The following is an 18,960-nucleotide window of genomic DNA, read 5'->3' on the forward strand; positions in this document are numbered from 1 at the left end:
TATATTTGGACTGTGAAATATTAAAAGCAATTTGCACTAAGAGGAAGATGATAAATTCAGCAATCTTTCTCTTCCTTACAGATATTCTAAAGACATGACTATTCTAAATGGTAGAAACATTTCCTACAGTAACAAAATGCCACTTGTCTGGTTCCATCAACATATTCTGGAGACACAGGTACTTTTAATCTAAAAGATTTAAGAAAAGGTACACATTTCAATAATAACTTTGCTAGAATTAACTCACTCCTCCAGGTTTTGCCTGAGTTCCTTCTCATTTTCTTCCAGCTGCTTTTTTAAGGCTTCCTTTTCACATATACTTTGATCAAGCTGCAACTGAAGGTCTTTCAGACTTGCTCGTGTAGCATCTCTCTCTTCTTTGGAATTTTGCTGATTCTGAATTTTGTACACCAGAAGTTAAGCAAAATAACAGACAGAAGCTACATGATTAATACAGTTTGTCTCTCAGTCTATGTCTGTCTCACTGCAATCAACAGATTGACATTTACCTCAGCAGACACCTAGGAAGTGCATTGTGCATGTGCTTAACACTTTTATTGACTGCTCCAAACTCCTTCTCATATACTAAGAATGGATTTGTTACAAAGGGTAACAACGCTGTGACCAGCTACCCCTTAAATAAAGTCTTCTGAAAAAGCACAGGTATACCTGGATTAAGAAGAATATGAAGCAAAAGGGATTCAGCTGGAGGATCAGTTGTCACTTATTTTAAAAAGTGTATCTGAAATAATCAGAAGCTTTATAACAATAAAGTTCCATACCCTAATTTCCAGATCCAGTTTTTTCTCTAACTCTTCCACTTTCCTTTCAAGTTCTGCTTTTTGTTCCACCAATGCTTTTACTTCAGCCGAAGAATCCAAAACCTGCAATTAAATAGAGACATTTATTCCCACAAAGCCAAGATGTTCCTTGAGAATAGCTTCTTATTTTTTTCATCTAAAGCAAAGCTACAAGCAAGACTAACAAAGCATAGCATCAACTGCCTGAGCTCACCAGGGATTTTTCATATGGGTCAGGCCAAGCTAAGATTTTCAAAGGAACCATGATTTGGTTTTCATAAAACTTCTTGGTAATTGCTCAAGGCATGTTGACAATAAAACAGAAAATATACAAACATAAAGAAAAATTCAAATTAGGCAACATATTACTCAAATCACGTGTACTTCGCGCCAATTTTACTGAGATATCACTAATTATGCAAAATGGACATCAAAGGAAAGCATGACCATACGTTAAGACAGGTTTTCAGATACATTTTTAGGTCATTTCCTAGGACGTATTTTGCAAATAAATAATGCTGTGATTAATAACCAAAGCTACATGAGTCTCTCATGCTATGTCTGTCTCACTGCAATCAAAAGATTAACATTTATTTCTGCAGATAAAATTTTATCTTTACCCAAGAAATTTCATATGAATATACCTAGCATTTTTCTTCATTGCTCCAAACTCTTTCTCAAACACTAAGAGATTTCTTAAAAATGTTAACTGAGCTGTGAGCAACTACACTTAAAATCTTCTGAAAAAGCACATGCATATCTAGATTAAGAAGAATATGAAGAAAAAAAAAATAATGTTTACTAATTATACTCCAGGATAAAATAATAGGCAATAAGCATTTAATCCTTCTCATGCCATCAAAATTAAGCTATATTCCTGAGGGACTACATGAATAGCCTAGTAGAAGTCAGATTCAGATTCTTAAGGCCCTGCCTGAATATTGCACTACTTTGAAACAAGCCAAAGCAAATGAAAAATTCTTTACCTGTGTTTTTCCAGCAGCTCTTGACTTTAAAGTCTGAATTTTCTCAAAAACCAAGTTCACTTTCCGCTTTGTTGCATCGTCGTTATCAGGACTTCTAAACAGACAGTACAAATAAGCAATGATATGATCAAAGTTACTATTTTGTTAACATCCAACCAAATTCAGACTGTCCAAATGAATAAAAATCTCCACAAAAAACCCCAAAATAATACAAACAAATCAGAAATTATCTTAACTATGATTTGCTAAAATCTTCAAAGAGAGGAATGGAAAATTTGTATTCCAAATGTTTTCTAAAAAGTCAACCAAACAAGAAAAGACCTCTGAACTCTTGAAGTGCAAATCTCTTCTGCAAGATTATGGCTGTGGAAAGACAGATATTCAGCATGTGTATTACTCAGACATATTGAAATAAGAAGTAGTTAGTTCTAAGTTTTAGAAGTCCTGACTACTGCACCATAAAACAACACTTGAACAGGTCCCAGAACCTGCTATATCAGGAATTAAAAGAAATTTAAATGCATCATGTATTTTTAGATAATTTAACCTTCCTTTACATTTCAATAAGTTATCAGTAGAAAATACAAAGTATTAAAAGCACAGAGGGTTTCTGTCAAACCTTAGGAAATAACAATTCATTGTTGTTGCTGTTTAAAAAAGCCGAAGGCTTAAGGTTCCATGAGGTACTATTTGTATTCTCCAGTAACCTCTATATTATATGAAGTTTAATCCCAGATGTCTTTAAAAGACAAACCATATTCTGATTCACAAGTTTCAAGTGCATTTAATCATATCCTTACAACACCTTATGTAAGTACAGAAACCTGGGTATTTTGAGATCAGATAATGGCTTAGAGGACACAGCTGAGATACAGAATTGTGAAAGAGATGTTTCATCTAATTATAGCTTTCACTTTACTGTTTCACATTTCAAATTTAATAGAAGACAAATATTGAGAAAATGCAGTCTCTTATCCAAAAGTTAAGTATGTTTACTGACCCTTCCTTAAGGTAATTGTAAAGAATCTGCTTAGCAGTCTCTTCATTTGTTTGCTGTGCAAGATCTTGCTGGCCCTTTAGCAGATCAGGAGTTGACTAAAAGATAAAGATAAAAGTCAAAATATAAAAATCCTGTGATAGTTGTAAACAGAACAAGTATAATTGGAATTTCCCATTCTATCCTATTAGTGAAAACTTTTATGTGCTATGGATCTGAAGTTCCTAAAGATCCACTGGAGTTTTGCCTTACTGTAATAAGAAACCATACTCCACACCAAAAGAAAACAACTTGATTTTGCATACATACCTTTTCACATTCTACTTTTGTGCATCTATGCTTAAGAATCTTCGTAACATCATTTATGAGAACCTGTTTGGCCTCACCATCTTCCTTTGCCCATATAAAAAACAGTTGTTTTACAGATCAGGTTTTCTATACTTATAACAACAACAAAAAATTATATTTACATTTCTCCAGAACAACCCCTTTTGGAAGTATTGTATGATGGGAATTTGTTCTAATGAAGACCAGAAAAATACACAATTAACAATATGGCAGCTTTCATATGCTACAGTGCAAAGAACAGGTTAAAGAATGAATTCAAAATTACCTGTATATTAGGGACAGATGAACATGTTTTTACAGAAATCTTCTTGGCTCCTGATTCAGGGGTAATTGTAATTCGGTTTGGCAACAACAAAGTAGAAGTTACTGTTTTAACTTCCTCTCTCTTACTCTGTCCTGGGAGTGTAGCTGATCTACCCATCAAGCTGTCTGTATCTATTCCATTCTGTTTATGGTGTTGCAAAGAGCTGAAACTGCTACTCTGAGTGTCTTTGTTGGGCATTTGCAGTTTTCCAATACTTCGAGCAGACATCTTCATCTCTTTGGAAGGTGACTTTTGATCTCTGGATAACTGCTTGTGAAGGCAAACTTTAGATGGTCTCAGCAAGTGTTCAGTTGACTTACCCAAGCTTTTACTGAATTCACCTAAATAATCTGAATTTACATCAAGTCCTAATGACAAGGCACTATCAACGCTTCTTGATCTTTTACGATCATCTGGATGAATTCTGTTCCTTTTTCCTGACCTGCCTCTTCTGTGAGCATCAACTTTCTTATCAAACTTTTCAATTAGCTGATCTACTGCTGGAAGTGAACCAGTGTCAATATCACGACCGGTTCCTGGCAAGAATGGAATGTATCTCCTGTTTTCATGGCGGTTAACATTGTCTGCATAGATGGCATACTCTTGGTCATCCAGTAAAAATCTGTATAAGGAATTTGCAGAAGTGGGAGTAGTTGATGAGGACGAGGATCTTCGGGAGTCATTCAATACTGGCCCAGTGGAATCTTGCCTGCGGAAGGGAAGAACATCTGGTCTAGGTTTCTTTGTCTCAGGATAAGCAGGGGGACTAACACAGGGGGATCCTCCTGCAGATGAAAATGACTCTGAAACACACACATCACCTGGGCTGGTTGTGCTGCTCGGACAATCCTGCAGCTGCTTATTTGGATCTTCCACTGACCTGTTCAGATGTATTTTTTTTGAATTTGCTTTGGTTGACTCTGCAAGGTGCGTATTTGTTTTTTGTAGGGACACTACTTTTGATGAGGAAATCCAAGGCTTTGCTTCAGTTTTTTCATCTGCAAAAGACTTAGATTTATTGCATACAGAAGACTGGTAATTATCCAAGTTCAAATTATTTTTTGCAGGATCATAAGGCTGCAAAAGTTCAGGATGTCTCTGAAAATTCAACAAATTTGAGTATTTCATTGTTTCATCTTTAAAATCTGGCAATCCGCTTTCCTTTTCATTCACATCGGTTATCTGCATTTTTTTAGGCATAGAGGGTTGCATGTGCTGTGTTCCAGCAAATTTTGTATGTTCACTGATTTTGTCCTCCAACTTAAAAGCAGTACTGGAGTCCATGGCTGGCTTGGTTACAGTCTGAGGAATGACATGCTGTTCTTTTCCAGGAGGAGGAGGATTTTCTGGCAAACATCCTTCCGTATTGTTCAGTACTATGTAAGGATGTCCATCGATTCCTTGGACTCTAATGCTGACACCATAAGACCCTGTCCTAGAATTTTGCACATTTTTAGTTTTTTGAGTCTCTTCACTTGCGAGTTCAAGAGTGACTTCATAGTCTTGCTGCATGTGCTTAAAACCAGCAAAATATGGCTCCATGTCTATCAGAAGATTATATCTGAACAGAAGAAAAATTACAAAATTCTCATTGTTTTAAGTTAGATTATTTCATTAATTACTTTATTCTACCATTCAATGTGATGATAAAGACTAATGGCAATAATGCAGGGAAATCAATACCCAAGCTCTATCAGGCCCAAAGTGAATACATTGTGATACAAAGACAAATGTCAGACTGACATATTCTGATCAATGTAATGTCATTTTATGAATGTTACCTTCACAGAGATTGTGCTCATTGCTTTGCAATCAAATTACTTTAAATATAAGCAACTCTGGTACAATTTTTTGAGTCAAAGCATGACTTCTCAGTATTTCCACTATATTTACTGAAGACTGTACCCTTCACTAACCAGTGATCGTTTTAAAGACAGCCTTTTGTACCAGCCATATTAACATTTAAACATAAGCCCAGGACAGCAAAACACAACCAGGCAGTTTAAGGTTTTATGAGTTTCAGGTAACTAAAGCACTGCAAGTAAGATCAACATCCTCATTCCTTTGAGTTGTGTTTTTTATGTACTTGGGTTTCAACATTTGTTTCTAATGACATCTGAAAATAAATTTTTTTATTTATTATCTCATTGTCACCCCTAAGAATAAACTTTCCTACAGATTAATTTAACAATCTTCCAATGCAAGCTTGTTCCAAAAAAACAGTTGCTATTTTAAAACAAGATACTTTGCTGAGCAACAAAAATGGAAAAACACTGCTAGTATTTCCAAGGTTGACAGTGCCTTTTTCAGATCCAATGGGAATGCTAACTCCAGCCTTCAATCTAGAAAACAATAAATTCAACCCTACCCGTGTTTTTAATGTTAAATGCCATTCTTTCTTTCTCTAACAGCTGGGTTTGCAGGCAGATTTACTTTAGTCTGTTGCAGATTATTAGCCAACTGTCTAAAGGCAGAGGCAGTGCAGTGACAGTACTAGTGTGTCTATAAAAGAATGGAACACAAGACTGTGAGTCTGATACAAAACCTGGAGAGAACAAACTTTTGAACTTAGCTGGGGAGTTGAGTCATCACTGTGGCCTGACAAACCCAAGATCACTGAGCGATGGTAATCAGCAAGAGGAAACCAAAACAACAGGATGTCTCATGGAAAAACAACCCTCTGCAGCCAGTTTCACTCTCCTGTCTATCTCAGCATGAACCACCCCCCTCAGATACTCTAGTCAAGAGCAGAGTTCTCATTCTTTCCTGACAGTGAATGAAAAAGTTTGGCTCAATACTCATAAAATACTAATTTCCATCCAATTCTTCCTCCTAAGCAGGAAAGCTTCCCTCAAAAATCTCTCTAAAAAAGCTCCTCTCTAAAAACCAACTCCTGCTCCTCCTCAGCAGTAGGCTTATAAATTTTCACCAATTTCATATGGCATATTCACATGTGAGCATTTGAGAGAAACCCCTGATTTACACACAGTTGGTCACACTCATGTGTAGTGGATGAATATGTGAACATCTTCACAAAAAGCTCTGCACTCAGCAAATGCCACTAAGACAAACTAAGGAGTATATGAAACTTTACACTACGCCTTCAAGCTGTATTAGCAGACCTATAAAAAGAGTACAGTTTATCTGAATTTCTCAGCAATGGCAACAACTAAAAATATAAAAAGGAGTCAATAAAAATAAACCTAAAAGCTAAAAATTAAAAAGGATTTACATCAATCAGCATAAGGAGCAGATAAGCAATACATTACAATACAATTACAATATGTCTGTTTGGGGGTGACTGCAAAAGCAGTGCTTTCAAACCTGTTGCAAATTTGCTAAAAATATTAAATAACCAGAAAAAAAACCACAAACAACCCCCATCCCCTCAAAAATAACAACAGAACACCAACTCCCCTACTATATAGGGGAAAGAATATTTAGGTTAATAATCTAACTTAAATTAATATATTTAATTTGTCTCTAAAACCATAAAGAAGTATGTGTATTTGCCTTCTTCACATGCACTGTACTAATAAAATTTTTACTGTACAAAAGGATAAAACCTTGTAGAAATAAAAGGGCTAAACAAACAAATTTTTAAATGACATTTTAACTTTCTGGAACTGTGAAAAAAAGATTACATTTATAAGTTCCCATGACATCAACAACAAAACAAGACAGATGACCTTACTATTCAAATATTTGAAGGTTTTACATAGAATTTCTATTTTATAGGATGTCAAGCTGCATTGGGTAATACTCACATGAACTACATAATATCAAACAGTTGTTTTACAATACACAATAAAGTGGTTTTGCAATTTTGTAAGCAATTTTAAATTAAAGAAAAAACATTACTGGCTTTCATCACATGCAGCCTTTCTGAGGAAATCCTGAAACTATGTTAATTGATTAATTACAGTTACAGTCATTCTCCAGCACACACATTGTACAGTCACATCTCAGGCTCTGGCAGGGTTACAGCAACAGAGGAGGATAAGAGGACTGAAGCTGTTCCTCTCCCATCTGTCTGCCCCACTCCTCTGACAGATGTCACCATGTCAAAAATGAGAACATCTGAAAACTCTGCTGGCTCAGTACACACCTCAGCCATGAAAAACTGCAGATTGGCATTCTCGGGTAAATGAAATCAGCCTTGTGCTCCATGCTGTGACCGACTGAAATCCTGACATCTGATCCAGTGCAGGAGCTGACAGCTGGGGGCCCTGACAGCTACAACTGCCCGGTTTTAATCTTCTGTAAGGCTGCTGAAGCCCTCAAAAGTTACGACAAAAGAGTCTGTTTATTCTTCATCTTATGAAGAGAGGTTAGATATTTAAATGGCAGCTGGGAAGGTAATTGTTTGTGTGGCTCCTTGTTACATACTTGTAGTTAAAAAAATAAAGAAGATTTTTTTTTTTTACAGAGAGTGATATAAGTCCTAATTCCAGGTTTTCTACCAAAGTAGTTCTTTAATGTCTTGCTAGTAATTTTATTTGCTATCTCAGGGTTTAAAAATACAATTTTCAGAAAACAGAAGCAATGACTCTATTAAGGTTTTAAACAGGTGAATGACTTTCATTCTATTATAAAACCAGTTCCTATCTCTTATCTTGAAGTGTCATTACAACATCACATACAAATTAATCAAGACATAAAAAAAGACTAGTTCAAGAATTATTTTCTTTTGAAAATATTCTACTTGCTAAAACAGATAATACAGTCAAGGACATACAATCATCAGCATCTTGCTATCAGGTCAGCAAGTAAGGTATCACAGAATGATGGGATCACCTATTTTGTCAGCAACGTGGCCTTGGACTGCTTCAGGTGAGCAGAAAATTTCAAACTGCTATCCCTGACAATGAAGTTAAAACACAAATTCAATCTTTAAAAACTTCTGTGAACAAATAAACAAAACTGGCACTCCAAGCTGCTCAAGCCTTTCAGTTTTGAGATTTCTTCCTAAAGTAAGACTTCATAAAGGTATTTAAAACATTCATTTTAAATATGGACTTCAGTGGGTATGGAAGTCCCACATTTTATCATTACTCAGAAATGGTTCCATTTTTCTGAACAACTTCTTTTTGCCAAAAATAGAAACTATGACATTTGTTGTTTATAAAGAGAACTTGTCAACAGAGGTTTTCAAACCTGAAAATCCAACACTCTGCATGTTCTTCTGTAGCACTTTGTTGTTCAGTGGTGATATGATACTCTACAAAAGAACACTGAAGGTTTAACAAGTCAAAAACTTTTTTTTAATTCCTTGAAAACATTTCCTTTCACAGCTATTTTATAGCTAGCTAACAAGAGCTATGTGAGACCTGCTCACAAAAAATAAAACCTCTGTCATGTGGAATCCTGGCTGCCCTCCCTGAAAACAAGGGACAGAAAAGAGTGCCTTTGAGAAACATACTCCTGTGCCAGACATGTCTCTTCCCTTCTTAACATTACACCATCACAAAGGCATGGACTTGTCTCCACAACTCATTTCTGTTCTTCTTTAACCAAAACTACAAGGCAGATTTATTCAGAAAAATTGCTTTCCCAATCCTGTTAAATGCCAAACTCTGCATGAGAGGGAATATGGAGGAATAAAAGAGATCTGACTTGTTTTATGGCACTAGGACTCCTTCCTGGCTTCCTTAATGTCAGAAAACCAGAAACTCCCACACATCCAATATCACAATCCTGAGTCTCCTAAGACTGGATTATCTGAAGATTTTTCATTAAAGGAAGATGCGGGAATATCCTGTTATGTCCTCTTTGGAGGAGAGAACTTTGAGAATTCTGAGAATTTTAAACTATTTCAAGCTAAATTACAAATTATATTTGGTTCCATGTAATTTATTTCAAAATTTTTATTACCAGAAGAAAAAAAAAATCCTCATGGTCCCCATTATTTAATCAGTGTCTTTTTTCAAAAAATGGGATGTAACAGTTTATGATTGTTTACTTCAGATATTTCACACGCCCAGCAAAATGTCAGGAAGGAACTATAAAATTTGTTCTCCAACCTTACATAACACTGAGCTTGCCCTCCAAGCTAAATAATAGATTCTCTGTGCAGCTGACTATTCAGAAAGTATCAGCAACATCACACAAAGTGGGTGTTAGGTCAATAATAAATGACAGCATTATGGAAAAAGGACAGGAAATAACTTCAAGAGAGAACAGGAAGGAAAACTTACATAGTGTGAGGGTAAAGAAAAGGAAGCAGACAGGATAATTTATGGAAAGACCAAAACTGTAATGTTTTTACACTTGATGGAAAACATTCTCACAAACATGCCTCGCAAGTATGAGGGGAAACTTCATCAATGTCAATCCTATTTGCTCCTGCCAAAGAAAAGTGGGCCTGGGTTGCCGTCCCTTTTAGTCCAGGTAGAAGACAGCTCTGGAGCAGGATAAATGTATTTGATCTACTGCTTACAGAGAGCAGAAGGGATAAAAGTGCAATTTTAAAATGCTAGATATGGGGCTGTAAAAAAAGACAGTAGAACTCATTTAAGAGCAAACTGACAATATTCAGCAACAGAAGACATCTGAAAAAAGTCTGCTGTTTTTCCAACAGATTCCTTATTCCCATTTAAGATTTTTTCTCCTTGAGGTTTTTTTGTCTATATAAAATTATATAGCACATGTGGCAGTTACTCCTCCCAGTCATTAGAAAAAAAATTATGATAGTTACAGTATACAATGAAACTGTCACTTTTTGTTTTTCCCCAGCACTGTCTGCAAACTGCCACTCCCTATATAGTGATCAAAATCCAAAACTTTCAAAAAGTTTATAACAAAGGATTTTCTACACTATATTGTGTCATTCTATATCTGCAGGCATCAGTGAGGAAAAAAAACTACTCAGATTTATTTTATTATTGCTGTTGGCGTTTCTGATGTCAGCATCGAAGACTTACCTAAAATTTCTATAAATTAAATAAAAAACAAACTATTGAGTTTTTAAATATTTATTCCCTTTTAAACCAGCCCAAAAGCTTCATGTCCCATCTCTTCTTCCTACTTGTTGAAAGGAAGGATACTGTGACAAATTCTATGCTTGAAAAGAATCGGGAGTTCCTGTGAACCTAAGCCACACAGCATGTATTTTTCAAAACTCCACATACCAGTGTTAGACTGCAAGGACTAATGCTTGGTATCACAGACACAAGACCAAACCAAGGCATCTCTTCAGTGTCCAAGACAGGGCTGACCTCTCACTGCAGAATTAGCCTTACATATTTCATAAAAAGCTAGCAGTTATATTCTTCCAAAACCACTGTACCCAAATGCACTTAGCACTCCATGCCCTGCACCACCTTAGCTCCAGTCCCCCATGCACATGCATTAGTGACTGGTGCAGTACAAAGAGGAGACAAGCAGGTTTGAGCTGCTGCATCCACTGCACTTCCAGGGCTGTGGATCCAACCCTGCACTGCTCCTGCAGGGAGATTCCCAGCCACTGCCAGGCCATGGAGAAAAGCAAATGCTGCAGGAGCACCCACCCACACTGCCAGTGGGCCACGCAGGCCTCCCTCTGCGAGCAGGAATTCCAGCCCCCACACCAGAAGCCAGGCACGTCTGTGCCTTCCCTAAACACGACGAGTTGGTTTTTTTTCTCCTTTGACCAAGCTGGGATTAAGTATGGGAATCATATAGCCTTGAATGAAACATGAAGTCCAGCCAGGAACACTGACTCAGAGAAATACCTTTTTATAGGAAGTATTTCAACATTTCTGAATTAATTGCTTTCATTTCTATTCTGTGAAAAAAAACCACTTTCTCTTCTGATTTCAGATGGCAGCCTATAGATGACAAGTTAGAACTTCCTGCAGGATGAAAATTCCAAATAATACTTTTCTTCCATAGCTGTTAGTAAAAGCCAAGAGCCATGCTTTAGTTAATATACATTACAGATATTATTTTATTAATTTCTCCCCAAAATGCAGATGATCTTTGGGTTTGCTGCCTGTGAAAGGAGAAGTTCAGTTTCAGTTCCACCCAAGTATTAAACAACCTTATTCAGACAGCCAGCAAAACAGAGTATTAGTAGTCACCTTTTCAAGGAGAGGAAGAGGCTGTATTTAATAAAGTCTGTCAGTAGAAGGAACAATTAAAAGCAGTTAGAGCAAAAGATACTGTTCACTTGCTTACAACTGGGTTCATACTCCCTCTGGCTGAAAAATGTTGCGTGTGAGGAAGTCTCAGTGTTTGAAATGTAAAACATCTTGTTAGTCCTATGAAAGTATGTGACAGATCAGCCAAATGCTTGAGCTGTGTGACAACTAGCAGGTTTTGTCAGCTTACTTGTTGGTTGGTTGTTTTTTTTCCAAATTAAAATCTGCTTCAATGGCTGTAAGTCAATGACAACATATTTTGGCAGATACTCAGATCTCAAAAATTTTCAGTTTTATTGAAAACAAGGACATAATACATATATCCCATTTTCTTTGTTTGCTATGTATGAATTCATGCAGTCATAATTTTACAGGATTTATCCCCAGAGGAAAGAACACATGACCTACTAACTTCCTGAGTGCAAAGTAAAGCCTTAATTTTGTTTATGATGAAAATGCTAAGAAACCTCCAAATTTCTCATCTAATATTCTAAACTATTACCACTGCATTATATACTTTGTATCATTATTTAAGAGCTCTCTTTTTCTCTACTGAAGTAATATTTTCAGATTTTCCCAAATCATAAACAAAAGGGAATCAGAAACAAAATCAAACATATTCAAAGTATACTAAAACAGAAATCAACTTGTATCTGAAATAAGGTTCCAAGAAATAAATTCATGTGATCTGCAGTGAGTAGCCCCAGGCCCTGCAGACTGTGACAGTAGCTAAGTCACTGGAGGGAGATGGGGAGCTGCACTTGTTCATTCGTGGTTCCTGTGGTACAAACACCTGCCTGAGTGTATTTGTGCCACGCTACTCTTTCATCTCCCATACAGGCTCAGATAAAGCTCCTGAACAAGTTGGCTTTTGCCACTAACAGGATCCAGTTACTGGGGTTATCTTGTATCTGACTGCATTGCACTACAATTAATACTTACAAACTTCAAACACAAAAAGCAAGCAAACAACAAAACCTTATAAATATTTATTTCAGAGTTGACTATATACACACAATACTCAATTTCCCCAACTTTTCCTAAAAAGTTGCAAAAAAGGTTAAAAACAGGAAAAAAAGTAATGAAGTCACTAAAAGGGAAATATTATATATTCTCTTCTAGTTTATCAAATTCTTGATGTTCATATCTTTATGTATTGACAGAAAAGATGGCTGAGAGACACGAGGATACTCAGATTCTAAAAGAGATTTGTGATTTCAAATACAATAGCTGGTTTGCATCCAAACATCTGACATGAATACATCTACTCCACAAGAGATTCTGTGTTGCTTCATCACATTTTCCTCCAATTGTCAGTGTTAGAAACTGTATTTTGTTCCAAAGGAAATTATCTTAGTACATCCCAATGATATCATTATTGTTTAAATAGAAGAGAGTATCCTTTTAAAGGCTTGAGCAAAAAATCTCAGGTTTGTTAAGTCTCTTAGAAAGCCCTTCTTAAAGGAATGGACACAACTAGGGCAACCTTTGTTAAGAATTTTTACAAGGGCTTCAGGAAGAGGTTATTTATAAAATTATCTAACATAATTAAATAATAAAATGTTTCTATACTGCAAACATTTTTCCTTCACTTTAAATGTGACGTTTCAGTGGACCTTCTTCTCATTGTTCCCATGCAAAAACTATATGTTGTCTACAGGAACTACTTTTACAGCAACACAACAGATGGAACTTGCATGACCTTGATTATATATGTGTAACTTATTCCTGAACAAAATTAATAATGAACTATGAGTACAGCTGCTTGCAAAGACCAAGGTCTCACATATATAAAGACACAAAGAGCAGGGTTAATCTCTATGGAGATGCAAGTATTTAAGTACAAAAACTACATGTAAAATAGGCTGTAGGAGTCATATTTACACACCCAACATCAGGCCACAGCTTCATGTGTATTCAAGCTAGTTATGCCTTCCATTTTTCTACTGTTAAACTTTGTCTTAATTACATTGTATTCCTTAAACACTTGGCTTCATACCCATCTAGGTTCTTTCAACTAACTCAGCCATGCGTTTTCAAATTTAAATATGCAGTCAGAACTGCAGGCCCTGAGCCCAGGCCCCACCAGACAAGATGATATCATCACACTGTCTGAGAGCAAAGAGCTGAGGATAGAAAAGAGAGGTTAGAAAACTCAGAGGAAAGGAGCTTCATGGTGAGCTGGTCTGAATCACTTAGAAGGGCTTACAAAGCCTATGCAGCCAAAGTGACCTGGTGTGGGCCCTGCAAGCACAGGTTTAACTAGCTATCCTAAGCTGCCACACTTCTCACCTTCATACTGGAATAGCATAATTACTAGGGAAATGAGAGAGGTAGGGCTGCTTCTTTATGAAGCTTGAAGTGTTTGTGGAATTATAATGTAACATTACATGCCAATTGTTCTTGTAAATAAAGGCTGCTACTGCTGAACGTTTACTCCCTGCATATAGCAGCTAATGGTGTGCAAATAAATGTATGAAGGCATACCCCAACCATTTACAACAAGGCCAACAAAATATACTGAGCTTGATTTACTCACTGAAAACACTCCCCCATCTCTATATGAAAGCTTAAATTTTACCCTACTTCTGCATTATGCTTTTGTTGAAGCAGAATGCAAATAACTACAACCTTTTGCACATCTTTATGTACATGAAATACATCTCCCATTCTAATGAACTCCAACAGTTCTTAGAGGTATCTTTCAACAGAATTCAGAATAGAGTTAAAACATTCCTAAAGGCTGGTAATTACCAGGCTTCTGCAAGTGTGTTTATATATACACTCACAGAAACACATAAACACATGTCAGTATGGCTATGTAAGCATGGGCAGCCTAGACAATAGATCTCCTTTTCACTTTTTCTCTTTTTCCTTTTTGTATTTAGTTTCCATGTCCACATTTTAGCTACTTTTAAATGGTGCATGCAATGCACATGAAACGAAAGTATTATGAACTGCTGCAAGTGCCTGGAGTCAAAATATGGTCACGCTCAGACTGCTGAGAATATCTGAATGATCATGACTCCTTGCATGCCTGGGGACCCTCAAAGAAAGGGGCCACAGTGGTAATCATTGCAGCATCTTCCAGTCTTACCAAGCTCCCTGGTGGCTTTTTGCAGTCTAAGTGCTTTCTGAGACATTCCTCCAATCACATTTATTCCTTGCTGCTGTTTTTACCAAAACTAAGAAGAATGTGAAAAGATTCCAGAATATTAATTTTAAATCTCATACTGTCAGCCTGGTTAAGGAAACTCAGAAATAGAAAAGATTGGCCAATAGAAATTAAAACATATCATTTGGCTAAAATGTAGAGGTGATCCTGGAAAAATGAAACTATCTACCTAAAATGTCTGGTTATGAATCTTGTCATCCATTTTATTTCACTTTATATCAAATGAAAGGCTATAAGCCTACATTTGGATAAATTCCTCCAAGGAGGCTGCCAGCTGTGTTGGCAAAGATGGTACAAGATCACAAAAAATACAGTGAGCTCTAATCCCAAACAGTGGCAACTCCATGACTACTGACCCACTAAATCTTTAGCACATACATTCTTAACATGTTAATTTTTTTGGGTTTAAGATTAAGTTTTCATTCTTGGCTATACTGAAAAATACCATTTTGATTTAATACCATTCAGAGTCAAGGTCAAAGCAGTTTCTGAAATGTGTTCATGTTTCCAGATAAACATGCCTGGAATAAACATTCCATGGACACGTGAATCACCTTCCCTCATACATTAACTTGGTGAGTGAATGAGTGGATTCTCCATTCTTCTGCCAAATAAGAACAGAAATAGCAAAAACGACCTATTTATTATGCTTTTGTACATCCTTCCAACACATCATTCAAGATGCATTAAAAACAGAATTACCGAAGTAATTGGTAAGTAATTACTAAGTTCAAGATATGTCAAGTCTGTACCACCTTCCTCTGTGCACAGTTTGCCGAGACCTAGCAACAAAATCAGAGAAATTCTAACACCTTCATCTCACCCTGACCATTCAAAACATTTGATAATCTCAATATTGTAAGGATGTAATTCCTTGCAAAACCTGCCTCTCAATGGTATCACTGAACTGATCAGGTAGAAGATAACCTCCTCCCACCTCTAAAAAAAATGAAGTGGGACAGAGAGAAGAAACAAAAATTTCTTAAGCCTGCTTTAGCTGATGACATGAGCAGCAGGTAGCTGCAACATTTCTGATGCCATTCAGAGTTGCAGAGAGGGTGCAGAAGTGAAAAAAATGCCCAATTATTTTAGTGTTCATTGCCATTTCTCAGAAATCTATTAGTACCAGTCATCTTGACCAGATTCTTTGCAGTTCCTTTCTATCAACATAGGTAGATGCTGCCATGGGCTGAATGTTCCTTTGCATAATCAGGCCTGTGTACTTGGTATTAATATACAGATTTCAGGTTACTTCCACAGTAAAAAGGCTCCAATAATAATGACATCATCATCACGATGACTTCAAAAAGCAGAAATGGTAAAACAGCAGAGTGATGGTCTACTTTTGTTTAAATTTTTGCATCTGCAGAATTATTTGGCCTCAAAATAGTTCAGTAGCTGTTTTTAAATAACAACCTGACCACTATGATCCAGGCTGAATAAACTCAGCAGTTTATTAATAAACACAGGATATATGTTCAACTTGCATCACTCCATGACAAAATATTTAAAAACTCACATTTGAGGTCATGTTGTTTCACCTGCACATTTCAGATGACACTGCAGAACCCAGACAAACCAGTTTCACCAATACTCCCAGAAAGAGCAACTTCCTATTACACAATGTAGACCAGAAGAAGGAACTGTCACCAATTCTTTTCTGCAACTTTGTCATCCTTTCGCTGAGGTAAAATTCCTTATACAGGACATACTGTAGGCTATTTCTGTGGAAAATTAAATTCTCCATCTCCCATAAAAACCCTGCCAGGGGAACCTAAGTGTGTTCTCAGACATTTTAGTAATGACAGTGTGATCTAATAATGCAATTAACAGAAATTAAAACAAGCTGGTTTGCTTTGAGGCAATTCAGGCAGCCTAAGCAGTCTAGATTCATTAGATTTAAAAGCAAAAAGTCAGATAATGAGAATAAAATAAAAATACCCAAACAGTTGTGTGATAGACTCATGGAGTAGAGAGGTTCTTGGAAATATCAACACAAATTCAGTAATCAAGGGGGGTAGCAATATAAGGCCTTTTTAGCACTGTCACAACATTAGTTACCTTTGTAGTGTGTATTTGCATTTAGGCAGCATTTAGAAACAGTTAATGTCAGTTGCAATTCAAGGTGTATGTAAACCAGCTAGGAATACTTTTCCTATGATGAACACATTTCAGAAACACCTCTAAGTTGTAAACACATGCATGTAAAAATATCAGTCACTTTGTAAGATAGTTCATTTGAAGCACTGCAGTTTTTGTTTATCTCAGATTATTTTAAAAAACCCCATGAATATTAAACAACCAACTGTGTGCTAAAAACAACCATCTTCTCTTATGTGAAAGATTATCTTAATATCTCAAGAGAATTTTAACAAAAACTAGAAGCATTGCTTTCCTGTTTTACAGAGCTTTCTGTTTTAAAAATGTAACTGTGTCTCAAAATTAATAACATAAAATAAAAAGCAGTTTAGTTGCCTCCCATAACATGACAAACTTCTAAAACATGCTTACTACACTGTTAATCATAGGCTTCAATACTGTATGAAAGTTTTCATTTCAATTTATTGTCTTTTTCCAAAAGTAAAGACCCAAGTTCAAACTAATTATTAAAAAAAACAACCAACCAAAAACTTATAGCAACTTGTTACACTTTTACATTAATCATCTGTAACCACATCTGGCTTAGAACACACTGTGAGCATAAGCAGATTTCTCCTAGGTCTAACATGAGAAAAAAACCCCAAGACAATTCAATGACTATGACACTTCTAGAAAATATAATTGCTAGTCAAACAAGTTCTTACCAAGCACCTTAAAAAGTAAACAGTAGCTTGGTTTTGCCATTTAAATTATATTTTATATAAGTTTTAAGGGTCTGCTAAAACAAGCTATATAAAGAGGTTCATAACTACAAGACAGTTGTCAGCATAGGCGTCAGACACTTAATCTATCAAGTTCCCATGGGAGTACCAGAAGTCAGGATACACTTAGGGGATTCCCCATTCACCTACAGGATTCACTTCTAGGAGTCTGCACAAGATAAACACAGTATAGATGTTCAGAAAATCAGAACAACTTCCAACAAGAGGTTTCCACTTTTTCTATTCTGATAATCATTCAACCTGCATTGCAATAGCTTTTAAAAAATACCTGCATGCTAAAGAAAAGGGGAAGATAAAATCGGCAAGAACTGTTCTGTCAATTGCCAATCAAGTGCAAACTCACCACAGAAGCTTTATCGCAGCCCTGATCTTCCCATAAAGTTGTCATCAAATTGGAAGGATATAAATTATATCAGATACAAAGTTAATTGGAAGAAGAACAAATGGCAGAACTGCCATTCTAAACTTTTCCCATGAAAAAGAACACACACAACGCGGACACACCCTTTCGCAAAAAACACGCTAATTCGCAGGATAAAAGGGGAGATAAAGAAGTCAAGAGTGCCCTCTGCCCAGGAATGCCAGGAATCCCGGAGGAATGCGTGCGAGCAGGCGGTCTCGGCGCCCCGCGGGGGCTCCGGGCCCCGCCCGCGCACCTGGAGCCCAAGGCCGGCAGCAGCACCTCCAGCTGCGGCTCCGCAGCGCCGGGGCAGCCGCGGCCGGCCCGCTCGGGGGGAAAACGCCCGCTCCTGGCAGCCGCAAACGAAGGACTCCGGGAGTCAGTCAACTCAACTCGACCGCCGAGCTGCCCGCCCCGGGGCGACCCCGCTCCGCTCGCCGGCGCAGCCCCGAGGAGCGCCCGGGGGAAGCGCTGCCCGGCCGGCGCTCCGCCAGCTCCCCGCGCGTCATCCGCCGCTCCTGCGGGACAGCCGCCGCGCTCTCCCCAAACGCCCGGGAGGGCCCGGCGCCCTCGGCCTTTGCAAAGGCGTATGTTTAACGGAGCCGAGGACGCCTCGGCGCCCGGAGCCACTGCCACAGCCGCGGGCGACGGCGCCTGCGGCACCGCACGGCGACGGCTCCCGTGCCCGCCGCGGTCCGGTCCGGTCTCGCCACAGTCCTCTGCCCGCCCGGCCCCAGCCATCGCGGCAGGGAAAAGTGGGCGACGTGCCCGCTCAGTGCCGCCCTCGGCTCCCAGACCGCCCGCCGCCGTTCTCCTCACCCGTCCCGAGCCGCCTCTGCCTTGCAGAGGGATCCCCGCCAGCTCCGCGCCGCTCTCCCCGCTCGCCGCCGGAGCCGAGCGCGCACTGCCCGCCCCCTCCAGCGGGGGAGGGGGCCGCGGCCGGGCCGG

General features: G+C 38.0%; 1 protein-coding gene across 10 annotated transcripts in view; it reads right to left on the reverse strand.

The window, feature by feature from the left end:
• The window catches only part of CGNL1 (cingulin like 1), a 54,185-nt gene extending 35,272 nt beyond the window's left edge, over nucleotides 1-18,913 (reverse strand). For 4 of the 10 annotated variants that reach the window (XR_014957491.1, XM_085588220.1, XM_085588218.1 and 1 more), the window contains exons 1-7: nucleotides 17,956-18,913; nucleotides 8,593-8,669; nucleotides 3,397-4,996; nucleotides 2,787-2,881; nucleotides 1,787-1,880; nucleotides 783-884; nucleotides 248-396 (exon numbers count right to left, since the gene is read on the reverse strand). Coding sequence is in view for 9 of the 10 variants with exons in the window: in XM_085588220.1 (XP_085444346.1) it covers nucleotides 248-396; nucleotides 783-884; nucleotides 1,787-1,880; nucleotides 2,787-2,881; nucleotides 3,397-4,996; nucleotides 8,593-8,669; nucleotides 17,956-18,000 (2,162 nt within the window). In the remaining variant the exon portion in view is untranslated. The remainder of the gene's footprint in view (nucleotides 1-247; nucleotides 397-782; nucleotides 885-1,786; nucleotides 1,881-2,786; nucleotides 2,882-3,396; nucleotides 4,997-8,592; nucleotides 8,670-17,955) is intronic. The other 6 variants (XM_085588221.1, XM_021532066.4, XM_021532071.4 and 3 more) reach the window with 5 other exon arrangements.
• Between the last annotated feature and the right edge of the window lie 47 nt (nucleotides 18,914-18,960).

The sequence above is a fragment of the Lonchura striata genome, chromosome 10 (assembly GCF_050655825.1).
Source record: "Lonchura striata isolate lonStrDom1 chromosome 10, ASM5065582v1, whole genome shotgun sequence".
Lineage (NCBI taxonomy): Eukaryota > Metazoa > Chordata > Aves > Passeriformes > Estrildidae > Lonchura > Lonchura striata.